The 18519-nt window shown below is 44.0% G+C and overlaps 1 protein-coding gene across 6 annotated transcripts in view; it reads right to left on the minus strand.

The window, feature by feature from the left end:
* CACHD1 (cache domain containing 1) overlaps nt 1-18519 on the minus strand; it is a 230649-nt gene that overhangs the window by 76342 nt on the left and 135788 nt on the right. For all 6 annotated transcript variants that reach the window (XR_012511191.1, XR_012511193.1, XR_012511192.1 and 3 more), the window contains exons 5-8: nt 11777-11903; nt 8713-8857; nt 7634-7850; nt 1961-2110 (exon numbers count right to left, since the gene is read on the minus strand). Coding sequence is in view for 2 of the 6 variants with exons in the window: in XM_045512456.2 (XP_045368412.2) it covers nt 1961-2110; nt 7634-7850; nt 8713-8857; nt 11777-11903 (639 nt within the window). In the remaining 4 variants the exon portion in view is untranslated. The remainder of the gene's footprint in view (nt 1-1960; nt 2111-7633; nt 7851-8712; nt 8858-11776; nt 11904-18519) is intronic.

Consider the following 18519-nt stretch of genomic DNA (forward strand, 5'->3'; position numbering starts at 1 on the left):
AGCAGGAGAATTTCTTTACTCAGTATCTGCCTGGGTAGACCTTCAAATTGAACGGACAAGAAGTGATCACTTCCTTCTCTGTTTCCTTACTCCTGTCCTCTTGCATTTAATCCACTTGCCTTGTCTGTCTTCCTCAGTGGATTAAAGGCATCTTGGAGACAGAGATGTTGTATAATACAGCTCTAAAACCTCAGTGCACTATGGTGCATCTGGTAGGTGCTCAATGAATTTTATTCCACCTTTACTGTCTCCTTCTCCCTCCCTCCCTCTCAAATGAAACAAGCTAAACTGTAAGCAGAAAGAACAACAGGTACCCAGAGAGAACAGGGTATGTATCCCAGGCAAAAACAGACCAAGTCCCCCGACCCTGGCTGTGCTTATTGCTCAGAGTAGAGAGAAAACCAAGACATGGTTCACATTAGAGAGGCTCCCATTCTCGGGGGAAGTGGTGGGAGAAGGAGGGGAGCGCAGATGTGAGTGCGTCACCACGGTGTGATGCGGGATGCACAGAAGAGGAGTAAGCACAGCATGTGGGAGGGGGACAGGGACTCTGGAACGGAGAGCTGGCCCCAGATCAGGACCAGAGCAGGAGAGAAGCACCCCCACCTCTGGGCTGTGCTGTCTGAGACGGGAAATCACACAGTCTTTCCATTCACTCCTCCCACTGGCACTGAGGACCTTTTATTGATCAGGTACTGTGTGAGGAACTCTCAGCACATCTTCTGTGTTTATTATCACTGCAGCTTCATGCACATTTTGTTATTTCCACTTTACAGGTAAAACTGAGGCCCTCAAGAGATTAAGCCACTTGCCATGAGCCATACAGCTAGCAAATGGAGACTGAAACAGAGAACCTCTAGGCACCAGCCCCTGTGTTCTTCCACGTGTATGCAGCCCACAAAGTATCTGGAAAACGGTCATGCTGGCCAAAACACAGAGTCCTGGGCCCCATCTAAGAGGGTCTGAATACAAATCTGTAGACACTGCCTGGGAGTCTGCATTAAAAAATTAGTCTCCAAGTAATCTTTATCCCGTTAAAATATGAGAACCAGTGTCCCTAAAGCCACATGGTTCTACATGGAAGTCTGGAAGTGGGTGGGGGAAACAAAAGACCACAGGTGGGAAGGGCTGCTGGATCAAGACATGGTCTCTTAACAAGGGGATGAGGGCACCTTGAACACTGAGGACAGGGGCCCAGAGAGGAAGAGGACAGATTGCTGTGCATTAACAGGTGGGCAGAGGCTAGAAAACTGGGCTGTCATCAGATTGAGGATGGTTAAATTCTGGAAGGAAAACTATTGAGTCTTTTCTCAGATTTGGCAGTTTACTAAACCGTCTCACATACTGTCTGATTTCACAGTGACAGAATCAACTTTAATGAGCACCTAGCACATGCCCGGCTTTGTCCTGGGTGTTCCCTGTATGTGGGGGCCAGTCTTCAACAAGCCTGTCCAGTAGATCGCTCCTAGCTCCCTGACACAGCTGAGGATGGGGAGGCGGAGAGAGCGGCCAGAGAGGCTTCTGGTGGTGACTCCGCAGGAAAATGTGATAGTCATGGGCTTGTTTATACAGAGAATCTAGGTCAGTACTTTGGTTTCCTGCAGCTTAAATCCATGAGATAGGTTAATAACCTCCATGCAGGCTCAAAATCCAATAAAATAAAGGAGAACGGGGGAAAAAAGGGGGGGAGCTGTACAGAACCCTGTGCAAGACCTCATACCTGGAGAAGGCTTGGAAATGAGTGCTTGGCTGGAGAGCAAGACAAGGGGAAAGGGACGTCCCAACACACGACCTGAGTTATCCACACAAGGGAGAGAAGACGGGCTTGGGGAGGAATCTGCGTCTTACACCCTCATCAAAGCACACTGTGATGGTTCCTTATTTATTTATTTTTTTTTTGAAAGCAGCATGCACTTAGAACTTTCATCCGAAAGAAAAAGAATCTCCAAACACTACCTACCATTCATGAGGGCGTAGGTGAGAATCATTACGGAGTTGTTGAGAAAGCTATTTTCTTCATTGATGACACGGAGAGTCGCCTTTTTATCTTCCTCTGAAGAGTCCTTTGATGTGATACCGGCTGACAGGTAAATTATGACCATGTCTGTATCTAAACAAACACATACAAACTGAACGTTGCATCGGAGCCAGGCCAGCGGCAGCAGTTCAGCTCCTCTCCCACCTCCCCCGGACCCCACAGCCTTGAGGACCTGCCCGGTCCCCACACCTGCCCACCTGATGCCGGGGCTCTCATCTCCTTGCCTCTGCTCCTCTTCCATCCTGCCCCAGGTGGGCCCCGGGTCCTCACTGACCCAGCGTCAGGTAAGGGGATGTTCCTAATGAGTTTACTAGGTAAGAAGGTGGTTCCTTCAGCCATCCACGGCTGTGGCAGTTTAGCCATCCAAACGGACATCCCTCCTGCCTTCTGGAATGGAGGGCTCAGAACCTTGATTTATCCTTTTCTCAGTGACTCAGGGTCTTCACCAGGAACATACATTTGGGGGGTGGGGACTAGGCTGCAAAATGATGGTTCTTCCAGAGACACACAGGGTTATCTGTCTCTATACCAAGTAGCTCCCCAAACATTTATTTTTAAAACTCATCAATGCAGGAGAGCAGTAAAAACATGGACACAGGAGCCAGGCTGCCTGAGTTCATATCTCAGCTGTGCTTTCAAGCTGTGGGTGACTTTAGGTAGATTTCTTAACCCTTCTACACCTAGACTTCCTTACCTACAACAAAACTGGGATAATGACAGCATTTATATCACAGGGGCGCTGTGAGGACTAATTGGCTAATTTAAGAGTGAAAGCAAAAGGGTGATGGTAAATAGATGATAAAAGAGAAAAGAAACCTCAACACAAACACAAAACAAAAACAAAACCCCTGTCTTGGCCTGAAGCAGCACCTATGACTCCAGAGTAAAACTATGCGCCAACTACAGTGAATGGGCAGAGCAGCTAAGTCATTTTAGCTCAGTGTGAAAAACTCCTTTCAAGAGGATTTAATAAAAAATAAAAGTGGTGCATTTCCTAACAGTAAAGATGCAGAGGCTGAATGACAGCTTTAACGGAAGGGGGTAAGTTAGCGAGCTGGACCTTTATATTGTCTTTCTAATCTGAGGTTCTCAATCAATATACATTTTTAAGACATCCTGCACAGAAGTTTGCCTTTTTACTGAGAAATAATTATTGATATGGTATATGCTTATTGTGACAGAATGCAGCAGCAGTCATGGGGAGTCAAGAGATGGATTAAATTAGAGAAACACAGTGGCTTCCACCTTGTGTGCTCTGTCTCAGGGAAGCCAGAGAGCACATGGTGAACTGGCCTATGAGAGGCAAGGATGGAGGCCCTTAGAATGGAGTCCACCACCAAGCGTGTCAGTGAACTTGGAAGCTGATCTTTCCAAGTTGAACTTTGAGATGACAGCGGCTCTGGACAACACTTTGACTGCAACCTCGTGGGACACCTGTAGCCAGAGGCACCCAACCATGCTGTGCCCAGATTCCTGATCTACAGATACTAAAACAATAAATGTTTATTGTCTTAAGCCACTGAGTGTTGGGTAATTTGTTATCCAGGAATAGATAACGAATACAGTTATCCTTTTAAAAATTATCCTAACAATGATGAGGATACAATGACTAAATTTTCTTCCACTTGTAAATTTCCATTTTAGACGCTGAAGCATCCTTTAGATGCAGCATTGAACAGTTAATTACTAAGACTTAATATACAAGCAAGTCTTAAAAGTCAATTTTGATGCTTGAATAATTCTCTAATAAATACTAACTGCAAATCTAATTTGCATATTTATTCAACAGAAATTAGGAAGTGAAAACTGACCCAAAAAATAATCATAAGCTAGGCAATATCTCTGTCTTAAATTAGGTGTCAATCTTTTTCCAATGCTGGAAATATACTCCTGTAAATTATTTTTCTTGGCTGCTAAATAGCTCACTTTAGCTTCAGACTGGGAAAAAAACTACTACTTGACTCCCTAGTAGGTGGAATACAGATACACGATGAAGCTGATCTAAAGTATGAGACAAACCATCATCCAGGGCAAAGGCACCGGGTGTGATAAATTCCTGGATACCTGTAAGACTGACCTAAAATGAACCCTTTGAGTTTTCTTACTTAGCTTTCTGACTCTGGATTAAATACACTGTCACTGAGAGCTGGCTTCAGGCACAGGCGCATGACTGGACAGCCAGAAGGTTTGCAGCCTGCGATTCCTTCAGCTGCTGAGTGTATTTTCTTTCCACCCCCAAAATAAGACATACACTTTGTAAGCATCCTCATCATCTCTGCCCAGCCCCCGACTCTAATCCTGTCCTATCCTTAGGCAAAATTGAATTTTTTTTTTATTTTTATATATCAGACCTGCCAAATTCGGTCTGATTTATTATTATTATTATTATTATTTTTACTTACTAGGCTATTCCTTCTCTAGCCGCTCATGGGGATGTTAAGCCTTGTGATTCATAATGTTAGGGATGAGTAATTATAGGGACTTGAGGGCAGAGCAAAGACATAGCATATACCTGGAAGAAAATACAACACTCTTCATTTCACAAGTCCCCATCTAAGCCACCAGCGTACCTTGGGGTCAATTAACAAAGAGGGAAGAACAACTCAAATTTGGGCTTCGCCCACACCGTTAGATCCCCACTCCTAACCATCTTATTCCTTCTGCTACAAAATGACCCCTCAACCAGTTGCCCCTCCAAGCAAAGCCAGAACAAACAACCCAAATGTGCTGATGCCATCAGTTATAGATCTACCATGGGACTGAAAGAGAGTCAGCATTGGATAGAAGTTTCAGATTTTCTGATTAGTACAAAGCAAATCAGTACAAAGCCACCACGATTTATGCCATGTGGCTTTTATTCATATGGCCACCAGCGTGGCACAGACACTTTACTTCCATGCGCAGACTAGTCCTTACAATAACCCTACAGGGTAGGTCTTACTCGTTGGAATAATCCCCCCCTCATGGCCTTTCAAACAGCACCAGGTGCACAATAGATGCTAAATAATTGCCTGTGGCGTGAACATGAGTAATGATTTATTTAGAGTCCAAGCTCCTAAGAGGAGTACACAGGCCCCTCACAACGCTGTAGCCAAAGCCACCAACGGTCCGTGGACACCTTTGGGCTTGGAGTCAACTTAGAACATCTGGGGTGTCTGCTCCCCTCTAGCCAGAGGTAGAAGTCTTGTAGGAAACTGAATATCATAATAACTACGGTTAATGTTTATTTAATATTCATGATGGGACCCTGCACCTTGTTATCACCCCCAGTTTGCAGATGAGGAAACGAGGCCTGGAGAAATCAAATAATTTACACAAGTTTACAAGTTTAGAAAAATTTCAGAGTAGGAATTCGAACCCACATTGATTGAAATTCAAAACCCACACACTTAACTACTATACTACATCGAGAGCACCTCAAGCCTCTCCTTAATAAACTGGGTAATGCTAATTCCTGGAGTGTTTTCTTTTATGCAATCTAATTTGGATTCTTTTTCCTCTGATCTGCTAGTAGAAGCTGTGAAGTGGAAGCTGGTGAGTTAAACTTTAAAAGCATCTCACGCGGACTAAAAATGACTGTCCTGAGCATTTAAAAACCCATGCCATCAAAATTTGTCCAAGCCTCTGATGGTCACTCTTCTTACCACATTTTCGCTCACCAACATTAAGAAAACACCCAAAAGCTAGAGAAATGTTTTCCCTCAAAGCGGCCTTCTGCGAGTGTGCAGCACAGGTGGGTTTGTAAGAAGAGGTTTAATGAGGTCTCTAGTCACAGTTTTAAAGCTGGAAGAAATGTCAACATTTGAAAATCAAGGGATTTCACATAAAAATTTCTGGCTTCTCTTAAATCAGAAGATCTGGCAACACTGGACAGGTATTCCTGCAAGGCAATGAGGCTGGACAGACGATCCGCAGCCTTCCTGACAGAGCACGCGCCCTCCAGCTCACTGCACTCCCCAAACAATCCTCATGCTCGCAGGACTGCCGCTCACTGCCTGGCCGCTGCCAGTCTAACATTTCTCTCCATTACTTAAACAGTGTAATAATCAAATTTGGACTTAATCTCTAACGATGGTTTGATGACTGAAGAATCAAGCAGACAGAGCACATCTGGTGAGGAATGCTGACAAGCAGCTGGCAGCTGGTAAATGACCAACTAGCCAATCTGTCTGGAATACTTGAGAGGTCAGCCTTATCCTTTGGTCTTACTGAATTGTGCACAACTTTACCCTCAGCCATCCTGGAATACCGGTTTGTGGATAGCTGGTGTTTGCCGAGGCTGGTGGGCAAAATTCTAAGATGACCCCAGTGACCCACACACCTCGTGAGTGTGGACATGAGCAGTAATTTGCTTCTGACCATATGAATATGGCAAAGATGATGGATATCATTCCTGGGACATATACGGCAAAGATGAAGAGATTCTGCAGATGCAGTTAAGGTCTCTAATAAGTTAATCACAACGGCGAGTAACCTACTTAAATCAAAAGGGAGAGTGAGCCCTATTAGATCAGACGTACCCTTTAAAGAGGGTCCAAGCCTTCCCCAAAGTCAGGGGCTTGAAGAAAAGATGCTATCTCTGAGTTTTACAATTGCCAAAAATGAATTCTGCCAGCCGCTGAGCTTGGAAGAGGACTCTGAACGTCAGATGAGACCACAGACCTGGCTTATACCTAGACTGCAGCCTTGTGTGATCCTGACAGGGGAGAGGCTCAGTAATACAGGACTCCTGACCCAGGGAAACTGAGATAATAATAATAAACTGTGAGATAACAACACACAGAACCATCAAACTGATTCGCCCTCCACCATCATTAGTTGTAATAATTACAGCAGCTTCCATCTTTCAAGGGCCCACCATGTGCCAGGCACTGAGCTGTGTACTTCTCAATGTTATCTTAGTTTTAATGCAGACACACTAATGAGCCTGAAAATATATGCTTTAAATTTATCTCAATAGGATACATTCATTAAAAAAAAAAAACCTGCAGACAGATTTTCGAATATAAAAGAGAAAATGACATAGATTCCTTTCAGCGGTTTCAAAGCATGTGTCTTATTTCAAATTTCCTTCCCTTTACTTTAGCAGGCATCCTAATTCCAGATCTTCTTTAATACATGAAAATTAAATTAGGGTGCCTTTGTGCATTTGAAGGGCTGTGCTCATCTACATGACAGCTGGTTAGGAGGAGGAAGGATCAAGGCAAGAATTCCGGCTGCCCATTTCTGCACAGATGCGTACAAGCAGACATCCCCTCAAAGTCACTGAGGAGGCAAGGCTAACAATTAGCATTAAAAAGGATGTGGGCATTCCCCTAGGAAATAAATGGGAGTATGTTCTTAATAAAGGGCAGGAAGAAGAGGCTCCGTGAGTGAGGAAATCATGCAGATGGAGTACCTTTGATTGGAAAAGATGAGATCAAATCTGGTAAGATCCTAGTATGAGATGACCATTATGACAGCACAAGAACATTTCATCCCGTCAATTTAGAAAAAAAATACCTCTAGACATAGTTGTGTGATCAATTCACAGTATTATTTCTATTGCCATCCTGTATCTATTAGTTTATGAGTCCTCTGAGCAAATGCACTTACTTGCTTGGAACTTGGTGTTATTGTTTGTGCTTCGAATCAGCTGGAATGCCTTTTGGAACCCCACCGCGTGCTGGGTAGGGCTGTCCAAAGACTTGACGCTGCTAACAAAGGTGGACATTTTCCTTTTGGTCTCACTGGTGGCTGGAGACAGGAAGGTCTTATAGCACTGGTCCAGCGAGCAGGTCCTGACGGTGTCTGCCACAGTCAGCACAGAGATCTGGAGGGGGGAAAACAAAAAAAACTTGTTATCCTGCCAGGGAAAGGCTTTTTTACGTTTTGGAAGAGCCCAAGGAGTGAGAAGTTCTACACAACAGTTTTGGAGAGTTTAAAAACAAATGCCTGGAGGCATAAATCTATTAAATTTGAAGATGATTAGGTAAGGACTGGTAAAGGATAGGGACTCCAGAGTTTGGTTTTTGTTCCAAAATGAAGTCAGCAGTATGGTGTTCATCTAAACATTAAAAACAGTATTTCACACAGAGAAAAATTTTGGCAAGTACTAACAGTTTTGATTTTCCAACTGGAAGTGAGGGTAAAGGCATAGGGTGTATGTTTTAAGCAACTAGATTAGTGAGTAAAAAAACCTTAGGAGCTGGAAAAGTCAAAATGATGCAGCAGAAAATGTCTAAGGGCAACAGATCATTGCTAGCTGTAAACACACCTATCTTTGAGGTGTCCTGGAGATTGGTAAACCTCTAGCAGCCTTCTTGTCTCCTTTCCTTCCATCAATTTTGAGATAAAGTCCAGCCATCCACCAATGTCCAAGCCTTCGCCCTGTTCCTCCTTAATATAATTTCCACTGTGAAAGTCACAGCTAATTAGAAGTCTTAACAGGAGCCACAAAGGAAATGCAAGACTCAATTTGGTGGGGGTGGTTTTAAGAAGAGATTTGGAACCAGTGTTGGCAGCTGTTTCCTCAAACACTAGAATAAAAACTAAACCACTCTCTTTTCTCAAAGTCATTCTTAAGGATGGACTTAAAGATATGTATCATAAAACAGAAAGTACTTTAAAAAAGGTATTCAGGAAAGACTCAAAGCCATGGGGCAGGGGGCGGAGGCCACTGGGATCATGGTCACCTTATCATGTTCGTCGATGGCGCTGAGGATGACCTGGGCAGCGTCCTTGGCGATCTGAAGCTGGGTGTCTGTGACGGAAGCCCCGTGGTCCAGGATCACTACTATATGCTTTGACTGTGGCCGGACGGTAGAGACGTAGATAGGCCTAGAAGAGGAGAAGCTCTCTGGGGTCAGTCCTGGTTTAGGTTGAAGCCTCAACCTGACACAGCTATGAGAACAGAGGGGCAGGCACGTTGGTCTCCACACGTTTCTCTGGGGATGGCACAGGATGGAGAGACCAACACAGAAGGAGACACTATCCTGGTGCACAGAAAACACCTCAAGACAACCATATGTTTCTGCAGAACAGGGATTGGTAACTTAGGTTTTCCAAAGACAAAAACAACTGGGAGAAGGTTTTAAGAAGCCAACACTTTGCAAGGCTGGCTTTTTCAGCACACGTGAAAGTCCAGCCTCTCAGCTGCAGGGGGTGATGCTGTTCACCATTACCCCACATTCCGCCGTAGGAAATGGAGCCGGTGGCCCCACGGGCGGCAGAGAAAGCACAGCAGGGAGAGGAAAAGTGCACTTGCCGGTGCTGGGTCCGCTTCTGCAGACTTAGAGAGAAGCTTGGCTAAAACCAAGGCAGCCTGTAATCTGTGAGCATGCTGAGCAGCACTGAATAGCAAGTTTGGTTTCTCTCTCCACAGACAAAGGCCATTGCTACGAGGGCCTTTTTCCTTTCTGTTCTGAAGCAATTTACACAGGTCAGCCACCAAAAGGCCCCTTATCTGAGCATTTAAAACCATGCCATCAAATTTGTCCAAGCCTGTGATAGTCACTCTTCTTGCCAAGTTTTTGTTTGCCAACATTCAGAAAAGGGGGTGGGGTGGATGGGGGAACTCCAAAGGGGAAATGCCACCTTCTGCTAGTGTGCAGCGCGGGCAGATTTGTGAGAAGAGGTTTAATGAGGTCTCTATTCACAGTTTTAAAGCTGGAACAAATTAGAGGGAGCTTAAGAGAGCAAATCAGCCTCGAGAGAATTCTCTCCTTTATTGACACCCCTAAAACACTCGATTTTTCTGTGAAATCTTAGATGCCAGTTGAGTCACAAAAGCCTGGGCACAAATTGAGAAATACAGGCAAGGTACCAAAAAACTCAAAATCGGGCCAAGTTTACACTAATTGTTCTCAAGCCAAAAGTCCTACATCAATACTAAAGTACTACTATATTTTCACCAGTCAATACCATTCAGCTAAGTAGGGAAATAAATGGGAGAAAAAGAATCTGGGAGAGGTGGCTACAGAAACGAAAGAGGGAACAGAAAAGAAGGAAGTCTGACTACCCCAACACTGACAACCATGTCATAAAGGCAGGTGAGTAGATTTTTTTTTCCCAGTGACATACCTCCTTCTTTCCAACTCAACTCAATAAATGAAAAGCAGAATATGTGTTTACATAAATAGTAGCATTAAATGTACAATCTGGGAGGCGCTTTTCATAGTGTGATTGCGTCCTGTCTGGTGTGCTCTGGAACCCCTCCCCACACTTCAAAGGACGTAGAGAGCTTGCAAAGGCCTCAGAGGAGAGCAGGACAGGTAAAGACACGCGGTGGCCATCTCCAAGGAGAGGAACTCGGATGACTCAGCCAAGGAGACAGAGGCTTGAGGACTGATTTAATGCCTAGTTAGGGTAGAAATGCACAAAAACCTCCAAGTGTGGGTGAATGCTGACTTGTGACCAGGTGCTGCTTTTCCTTCTGGACTATCCCTCACAGGTGATTCATTAAAAGCAGAATGCCATGTCATCTATCTTCTTAGAAGTCGGTGAGAATTAGATGGTTCATGGTGTCTTTGGCCTTTCCTGAGACGTGAGCTAGACTAGAACCCAAAGTCAAAGACTCTGGTACCGTCTCCAAGATGCTCAAGTATTCACCATACTGTCTGGGGAGGGAATAAAAGAAACTGTACAAATGATACAAATGTCTTTCTAGGAAAAGCACAGAAGTAGTATCTGCCTGGAATAACATTTTAGATACCATTTTTTCCTCCTTCCAGTTGTATTGAGCGACATATGTGCAGCATAATGATTTGACTTACATACATCACTTAGTGATGATCACAACAAGTTTAGTGAATAGTTTTGCTTTCAACTAAAGATGGAGAGACGCTAAAATGGTGGATAATTTAGACTAAAAAGACGGCATGACCAGTGAGCATCTTGCACTAGGTTCCAGAAGTTCTGGCATCAAACATCTAACACTGCAAAAAAGAAACTGGGGGGATTCAAAAGAAAAGTATCTTTGCCCAAGGGGTTCTGGACATTGATGAGCCTTGTCATACAACCATGTCATAAAGGTAGGTGAGTAGATTTTTTTTTCCCAGTGACATACCTCCTTCTTTCCAACTCAACTCAATAAATGAAAAGCAGAATATGTGTCTACATAAATAGTAGCATTAAATGTACAATCTGGGAGGTGCTTTTCATAGTGTGATTGCGTCCTGTCTGGTGTGCTCTGGAACCCCTCCCCACACTTCAAAGGACGTAGAGGGTCTCACCATTGCTGCCCTTCTGGCTAAGTGGTAACATCTCAAGTCATTTCCTGAGAAAAGCAGGATAGGATGTTAATGTACCTTAATCCAGGGTTTTCTGGACAACCTTAAAACTTCCAGTAGCGAGATTTGCATGTAAATTTCAGAAGGATGGCCAAGCACATGATCACCGAAAGGAAAGCTGAGAATCACAAACTCAATTCTGAGACACTGTACAATTTTCTAGGGCTGCACTTTAGAGAAGGTATTATCATACGTGTCTGGAGCTCAAAATAGTCCTTTATTTTGTTTAGTAAATGCCTTGTTTTATTTGGCTTGTTAGATAGTTCTGGAATGACTCTAGGCTTCCTCATTTTTCCTTCCCTAGCATTTCCACATCCACGTATGTTAAATGGTGAAGTCATTTCAGAACAAATTCAAGTTTCTAAAACCACGGTTTAGAGGCAGAGCCATGTCTATAAGGAAGGAGTCTCTATTTTATACAGATTACTCGTAAGCAGTCATTAAAACTTTAGGAAGCAAGTCAACATACCTACTGCGATGTTCATAGCTGCCCTTACACCGGAACTTGTGTGCTGGGAAAACAGTGAAAATTCCTTCTTCTGAACTGAAATACTGCCACTTAATTCCAGGGTTGGATTTCAGGTTGTCTGCAAGAACTGGAGGAGTGGGGAAAATGAAATATAACCAGCAAATCCACAGGTGCACACAGACACTGCTCCTTCGGCATCTGTTTTGCATAAATGGTTTGTAGTATAAAGAAATCCCACTAGACAGAAGGCTGTAAATTTTCTACTAAACATTTTCTTTCTGTCCCTTAAAAAAAATACTCCATGAATAAAAAACGTAATAAATGTTTCAGTCCAGTGAAGCAATTATTCTTAACACTGTATGGTGACACTGTATGTCCTGGATTATTTTTCCAGCAAGAACGATTCATTTGCATTAATCTCTCTTCTCTCTGGGCTGGTCCCTGTTGGGCCAGTGTATACTTGCTGGCTTGGGGTCTGTTCTCTAACTGTGGAAAACAGTAATATTCATAGGCTTGTCCCCAGAGGGACCAGACCTGTGACCTTGACCTTGTTCACTTCACAATAAGGGAAACAGCATTGATGGTACTTGAAAGGCCAAAACTATAATCACTTAGTAGTAACTTACAGAGTGATTCCAATGTGCTAGCACTGGAGTAGAGGCTTTGCCTTATATTATCTCATTTAATCCACAAAAGAACCCTAGGATGAAGGTGGTATTATTATTCCCTACTTTGAAGTTGATAAAGTATGCTTACAGAGCTCAAGCAATTTGTCTGAGGCCCCATCAGTAGCTGGCTGAGCTGGGATTGAAGTCTGGGGTCCTGGCTCTCGTGCTCTTCACATCACCTGTGTTGCCTCCCTTCCTAAGTGCACTGCAACCCTGCCACTCATCTGCAGTTGCAATGGCAGCTCCTTTATTGGGTTCAATCCTGTCCCCAATCTTCACTGAAGCCTCTCTTACCCTCTCTTGCAATCAGTTCTCTCTTCTCTGATGACCTTTCACTCTACTCCACACCAATGTACGTATTATGCACCTACTGTGTATGGGGTCCTGCTTTACATGCTGCAAGATGTAAAAAGATGAGCAGAAAACATGCCCTATTGTAATAAACAATATGCAGGAAGAATTATACAGAGGGAAATGGAGCAAAAAAAGAAAGTGTGAGGTGCCCTTGACAAAAATATATATAAAGGTCTGAATGCCACATGGTCACGCTTTAGCTTGGCTCAGGGGTCAGCAAACTTCTGTAAAGGGCCAGGTAGTCAGTGACCCTGGCTTTGCAGACCATACTGTCTCTGTTTGAACTAGCCAACACTGCCCTGTGGTGCGAAGGCAGCCACAACAGCTGTAAGTGAATGGGTGGGTGTGTTCAATTAAAGTGTACTTGCAAACATCAGTGGCAAGCCGGATTTGGTCAGTGGTCCTTCAACCACGTAAAATGCACTACCCAGAGGCTTTCAAGCACAACCAGGGCCTCAGGCCTGCAGCACCTACCCTGCCCCCACACACCAAGGAGTGAGGGAGCCCTGTGCCCTCACAAAAATCCTGGTGGTAAACAATTATTCTCCCCAAGGTACAGATGACAAAACAGGCTGAGAGATTTCACAGCAGAGAAGGGAGTCCAGCTCGGGTATGACTGCCTGGCCCCTCTCTCCACCCTGCCAGGCGACCTTATCAACGTCACCACCTGGACTCAGGCGACCACCCTTCTCCGGAGACCCATGGCTGATGGGAGTGGAGGAGGATTTTTCTCTGCCTTGTCTCCTGCGAGCCGGAGCCTTAACCTTGATCTCGTACTAGCCCCACTCTCCCGGCACCCCTGGCAACCCGCCAGTGAAAAGGCAAACACTGCTTTTGGAAGTAAAGGAAAGCTCTGTGACCACATTTAAAAGTAATATCTGTAACAATAAACAAGCTACAGTGACACCATTAAAAGGGGGGCCAATGAGAGTAACAATGTTTCAAAAAGAAATCAGAATTCACACAGTGCGTGATGCATTTAGTCTCACCACAAAAGATCATTCTGGTTCCTTATAATCGTTCCAGCACCAGAGCCTCAGTACCAGGCAAGGTTCCTCAAGCCCTCCTGCTGAGAACGCCTTGGGTATCAGATTAAATTTCATCTGCTATTCAGCACTAGCAGAAGATGATGGATACGATGGTAATGAGGACCCCGGGGCCCAGAGGCAATCTATCATCGTTGTGTGCACCCGAGGCGTGCCCCTCTCTCACCTACATGTGGAGGTAGATGACAGCCTTATTATCTATGTGGGCAACTCAGAGGGGGCTCCCCTCATTCATAGGAGTTCGTTAGGCCTTCTGCCCACTGGATAACTGGGGCTGGGGTCCTCCCCTCTCTTTCCTCAGAAATGCTGGAAGCTGTCCAAGGAAAAAAGCTGGGCGTCTGCCCAGCCTGTCACCCATGATGCACAGCACTAGGTTTTAGGTCATCATCGAGCAGGGTCTGTATCTAAGCTGCTCTGCACACCTAGCTCAGACAGACACGTGAAGGAGGCAATCAATGGTTTTTCCTCACTGCAGTTTATCCCCAAGACAGAAGTTATCACACCGTCTGACATCCTCGGGCATTTTACCCATTCCCACCTTCTGGGTGGGATTATTGTCCTATACAGATCACTTTCCAATCCTCCACCCCTAGATTCTAAGATCCTCGAGGGTGAGATCTGTAATCTGAGCCATCTCTTTACCCCTGAAGCAGAGATTCCCAGTTTTTTTCACATCAAGGCATACACTCCGTGCAAAGGCTGAGATCTGCGTCAAAGACTTGCTTCTCAAATATGTTTTGATAACTGTTGTTTGATAAATTCTAAAATCTTACTTTCCTCTAATGCCAAATCCAATCAAACATAAATGAAATACTGTGACTAAATCAATACAGAGCAATAATAATTCTAGATACGTTTAAAAATGATAAACTTTCCCTTCTCCCAACTGCCAATACAGTATAAAACGAGGTAAATGGAGAAAGTCTGCTCATCTGATTTTACAGGATTACACAAGTCAAAACATACCAATCACATATGCTAAACATGTGAAGTTTATCAGATGCCAATTATACCTCAATAAAGCTGATTTCATAATACAATAGTGAACACTTACTGAGCACCATACAAAATAGTTTTATATATAGTTTTGATATTTTTCATAGTGCCTATGAGCTTGCTATTATACTCATTTTACAGATAAAGAATGAACTTGCTCAGGGCCATGACTTGACTTAGGTGTCTGTCTCCAAAGTCCTTGCTCTTTGCAGAACACCACACTGCTGCCACATGTCAATAAACACATCCTGAATGAATCAGCAGCCAACGGATAAAGAGCACGCTGAGCACTTCTTGAGAGGCAGAATAAATACATAAAAAACATGTTGATGGTTTCCAGTGAGAATAATCAGTTGCTTCAGTTTGTAAATACACAGCGCACATAAATACAATTAAGGAGACACTCGACAAGAAGGAATGGTTTCAAAACTGCAGTGAGATAAAGCTAAAATGAGCATTTAATCTTGTGAGAAAAAAACGAACTGCTGAACTGCCAACACCGGCACACACCCGCTGGGAGCCCAGTGTCATGGGGTTTGTCTTCAACCCCACAGGCTGGCTTACCTGGAAAAAGGCACAGACAGGGTCCAGCTTAGAAGGCAGAGCCAGCAGTAATTACAGCACGCAGGACTGTGCATGCCATCAAACAATAAATGGCACGTTTTAGATAACAGAACATTTGACAGAGAAACTACAGAGCTGAGACCTCTTAATTATTTTGTAGGTGCTCCACAGGGCAGAGATGTGAGCCTTATGTGTCTTCCTTTCACTGTCAAACTGAACAAGCAGACGAAAGCCATTTGGACACAGGCCCGATGTTATTTTGCACTTTCTTCTTAATTCAGGTTGGCACTTAGGAACCAGAAGACAGGCCCTGATAAATCAGGGTGGACTGGGAACAAGAAGCCATGGGTTTAAGTCCCATCTCTGACTGGCAAGCCCGCCGACCTTAAACTGATTCTTTACAGCATCCAAAGGCATCTTTCCAAAATGGAAATCAAATCCCGCCCTTGATTTGTTTAAAACTTTACAAAGGTTTCCCTCTTAACCACACCTAGTATTACATCCAAACCCCATCAGGCCTGTACCATCTGGCCCCTTCTGTACCCCAACCTCACCTTTCCTGTTTCCAATTCACCACACTGTATAGAAAGGGCTATTTCTTTCAGTTTTGCAAATATGCCAATGTCTGCACAAGGTGACCCTTAGACCCAGAACAACTCCTTCACCTTCTCAGAGAGACCTTCCCTGACCACCCTCAGAGCACCCAGAATTTTCCTTCATAGCAGATTGGTAAGCTGGGTGTATTTATTTCTGTAGCTCTTTGTTTTGTGTCTCTCAGGGAGAGGAGCTGTCGAGTCCCAGGAGGGCAGGGGCCTAGTCAGTTTTGTTCAGCACATTCCCAGAGCCCAGCACAGGCCCAGCGTTTAGGACACCTTTGGTCAGTGGGTGTAGAGGGAACCAGTGAATGACAATCTTGGCCCCAGCTCTTCACCTCTGTCCCCACGAGATTTCAGTCTCCTCATCTGTAAAGCAGTGGATTTGGACAAGGTGTTCCCAAAGACCCCTTAGAAATCCAGAGAAAGGTGGGAAGAGGGTAAAGAATGAAGGCCAATAGGAAGGAAGTGCAGAGATTTACAACTAGAGAAAAAGAGCTTTGATCAAGTTCATGAAAGGACAAAAGGAGGAGCCTTCTCACTTCGTACTGGCCTAGAAGCTGTCGGCCAGCACTGTGAGATTATCAGTAGTGATTCAACACTCGCAAAGTGTTCAAACAGCACGAAGAAACATTTAAATGAGGATGATGGAGAAAAGCTAATATTAGTCTTTAAAGAATGAGGAGCTCCCTGCAATGGCTCCTGGTTCTTTTTTTTTTTTAATTTTTAATTTTTAAAGATTGAAGTACAGCTGATTTACGATGTTGCGTTAGTTTCAGGTGTACAGCAAAGTGATTCAGATATTTCCATCTTTTCCAGATTATTCTCCATTATAGGTTATTACAAGATATTGACTATAGTTCCCTGTGCTATGCAGTAGACCCTTGCTGGTTGTCTATTTTATACACAGTAGTGTGTACATGTTAATCTCAAACTCCTAACTCACCACCCTCCTTTCCCCTTTGGTAACCGTTGTTTGTTTTCTGTCTTGAGTCTGTTTTGTAAGTAAGTTCACGTGTATCTTTTTTTTTTTTTTTTTTTTTTTATTGGCTCCTGGTTCTTGAAAGGCAAGCTGTATTCTTTCCACCCTCTTCTGGGTAAGGCCTTCAACAATTGACTATTTCTCTCATATACTTCCTATGCTAATTAAAAGACCAACAATTTTGCCACACCCATTGACTTATTTTTCCTTTAACAAACTGTCATCAGATAAGCAGCTGAAAAACCATGCCGTTCCCTCTTCCAGGCCCTCTTTACCTCCCATCCACTGAGTCTCAAGATCCACCTGCATACAGTGTACTGAACTGTCTGTGGGTAATTCTAACATATGGGCCCCAGACTCCATGGCCCCCCGTTATTTTCCTTCCAATTTTATCATCTACAGCTAACTGGTTCTTATGTCATCGGCCTCTCCAGTCAAAACAAAACCAACCATGTCCCCCAACCCCTTGCCTGCCTTCTTTAATGCTTAAACCACCAGGCCAATGAGAAAGAGATGGATTACAAACCACTTGTAGCTGGGTTGTGATTTTTGTTTTCTCAATAATATTATCCAGCAGAGGTAGGGACAAAAGGGAACTGCTCTGTAATAGAAGGCCGTGCTCCCCGTGGAGGAACTCTGGGCTTTCTGATGCCCAGCCGATTATCTCAGCAAAACACACAAAGCTCTCCACCTCCCAGAGCTTGCCAAAAATAAAATATAAGAGCTGTCCTAAATACACAGAGTTGCACACACAAAAACTTCCCCAACAGGCCAGAAATTACGTAGCACCTCTCAGGAATACTCTGTGCAACAGCAATCCTTTTGGAAGGGAATAAAATACACTAACATTCTGAGGACGCTAGACAAAGTTTCTGGCATTATACCCTATCACATCTTTCCAATTCCTACTCCTTGCTCACATCCTGAGTATCGTTTTACCATGTATTCTGGAAGGGCCATATTTCATGGACCCCCAGATACTGTTCATGCTCTTCCACTGAGTGTCTGTCTGTGAACCAGGTGCTTTGCTAAGTCTTTTATCTGTATTATCTCAATTAATTCTTACAACAACCCCATAAGGTAGGTTTTACTTATTATTCAGGAATCTAAGGCATATAGAGGTTAGTTTTCCTTAGTATACAGTAGCTAGCAAGAGCCAGAAGGTGGAGGTTTACCAAAGAGATACTGTTATTCCCATTTTATAGCAAAGGATATTATGGCTCAAAGTTAAGAGTGACTCAGGCTTCGAGCACGGAATGGGATCCAGGCCACGTAGCTCTCTGACTCTTCCACCACACTGATCATGTTAGCTGAAGCCCAATGCCAAATTAGATTTAACAGCAGTTGATCCAACTCTCTCACTGTATTTACTTTAGTCTAAAACTAAGGAGAGGACATCCACAAATCTCTGTGCCAAGCTCACGGCTCATCAGGTCCATTCTAAGCTGACTATATAATGCAAAATACCCAGGGTATTCCGTCCTCGATTCAGCTGAGACAACCTGGTCATGGACTCATGATAATCCAGAATACATTTCTG

Source organism: Camelus bactrianus, chromosome 13, assembly GCF_048773025.1.
Source record: "Camelus bactrianus isolate YW-2024 breed Bactrian camel chromosome 13, ASM4877302v1, whole genome shotgun sequence".
In the NCBI taxonomy this organism is placed as follows: Eukaryota; Metazoa; Chordata; class Mammalia; order Artiodactyla; family Camelidae; genus Camelus; species Camelus bactrianus.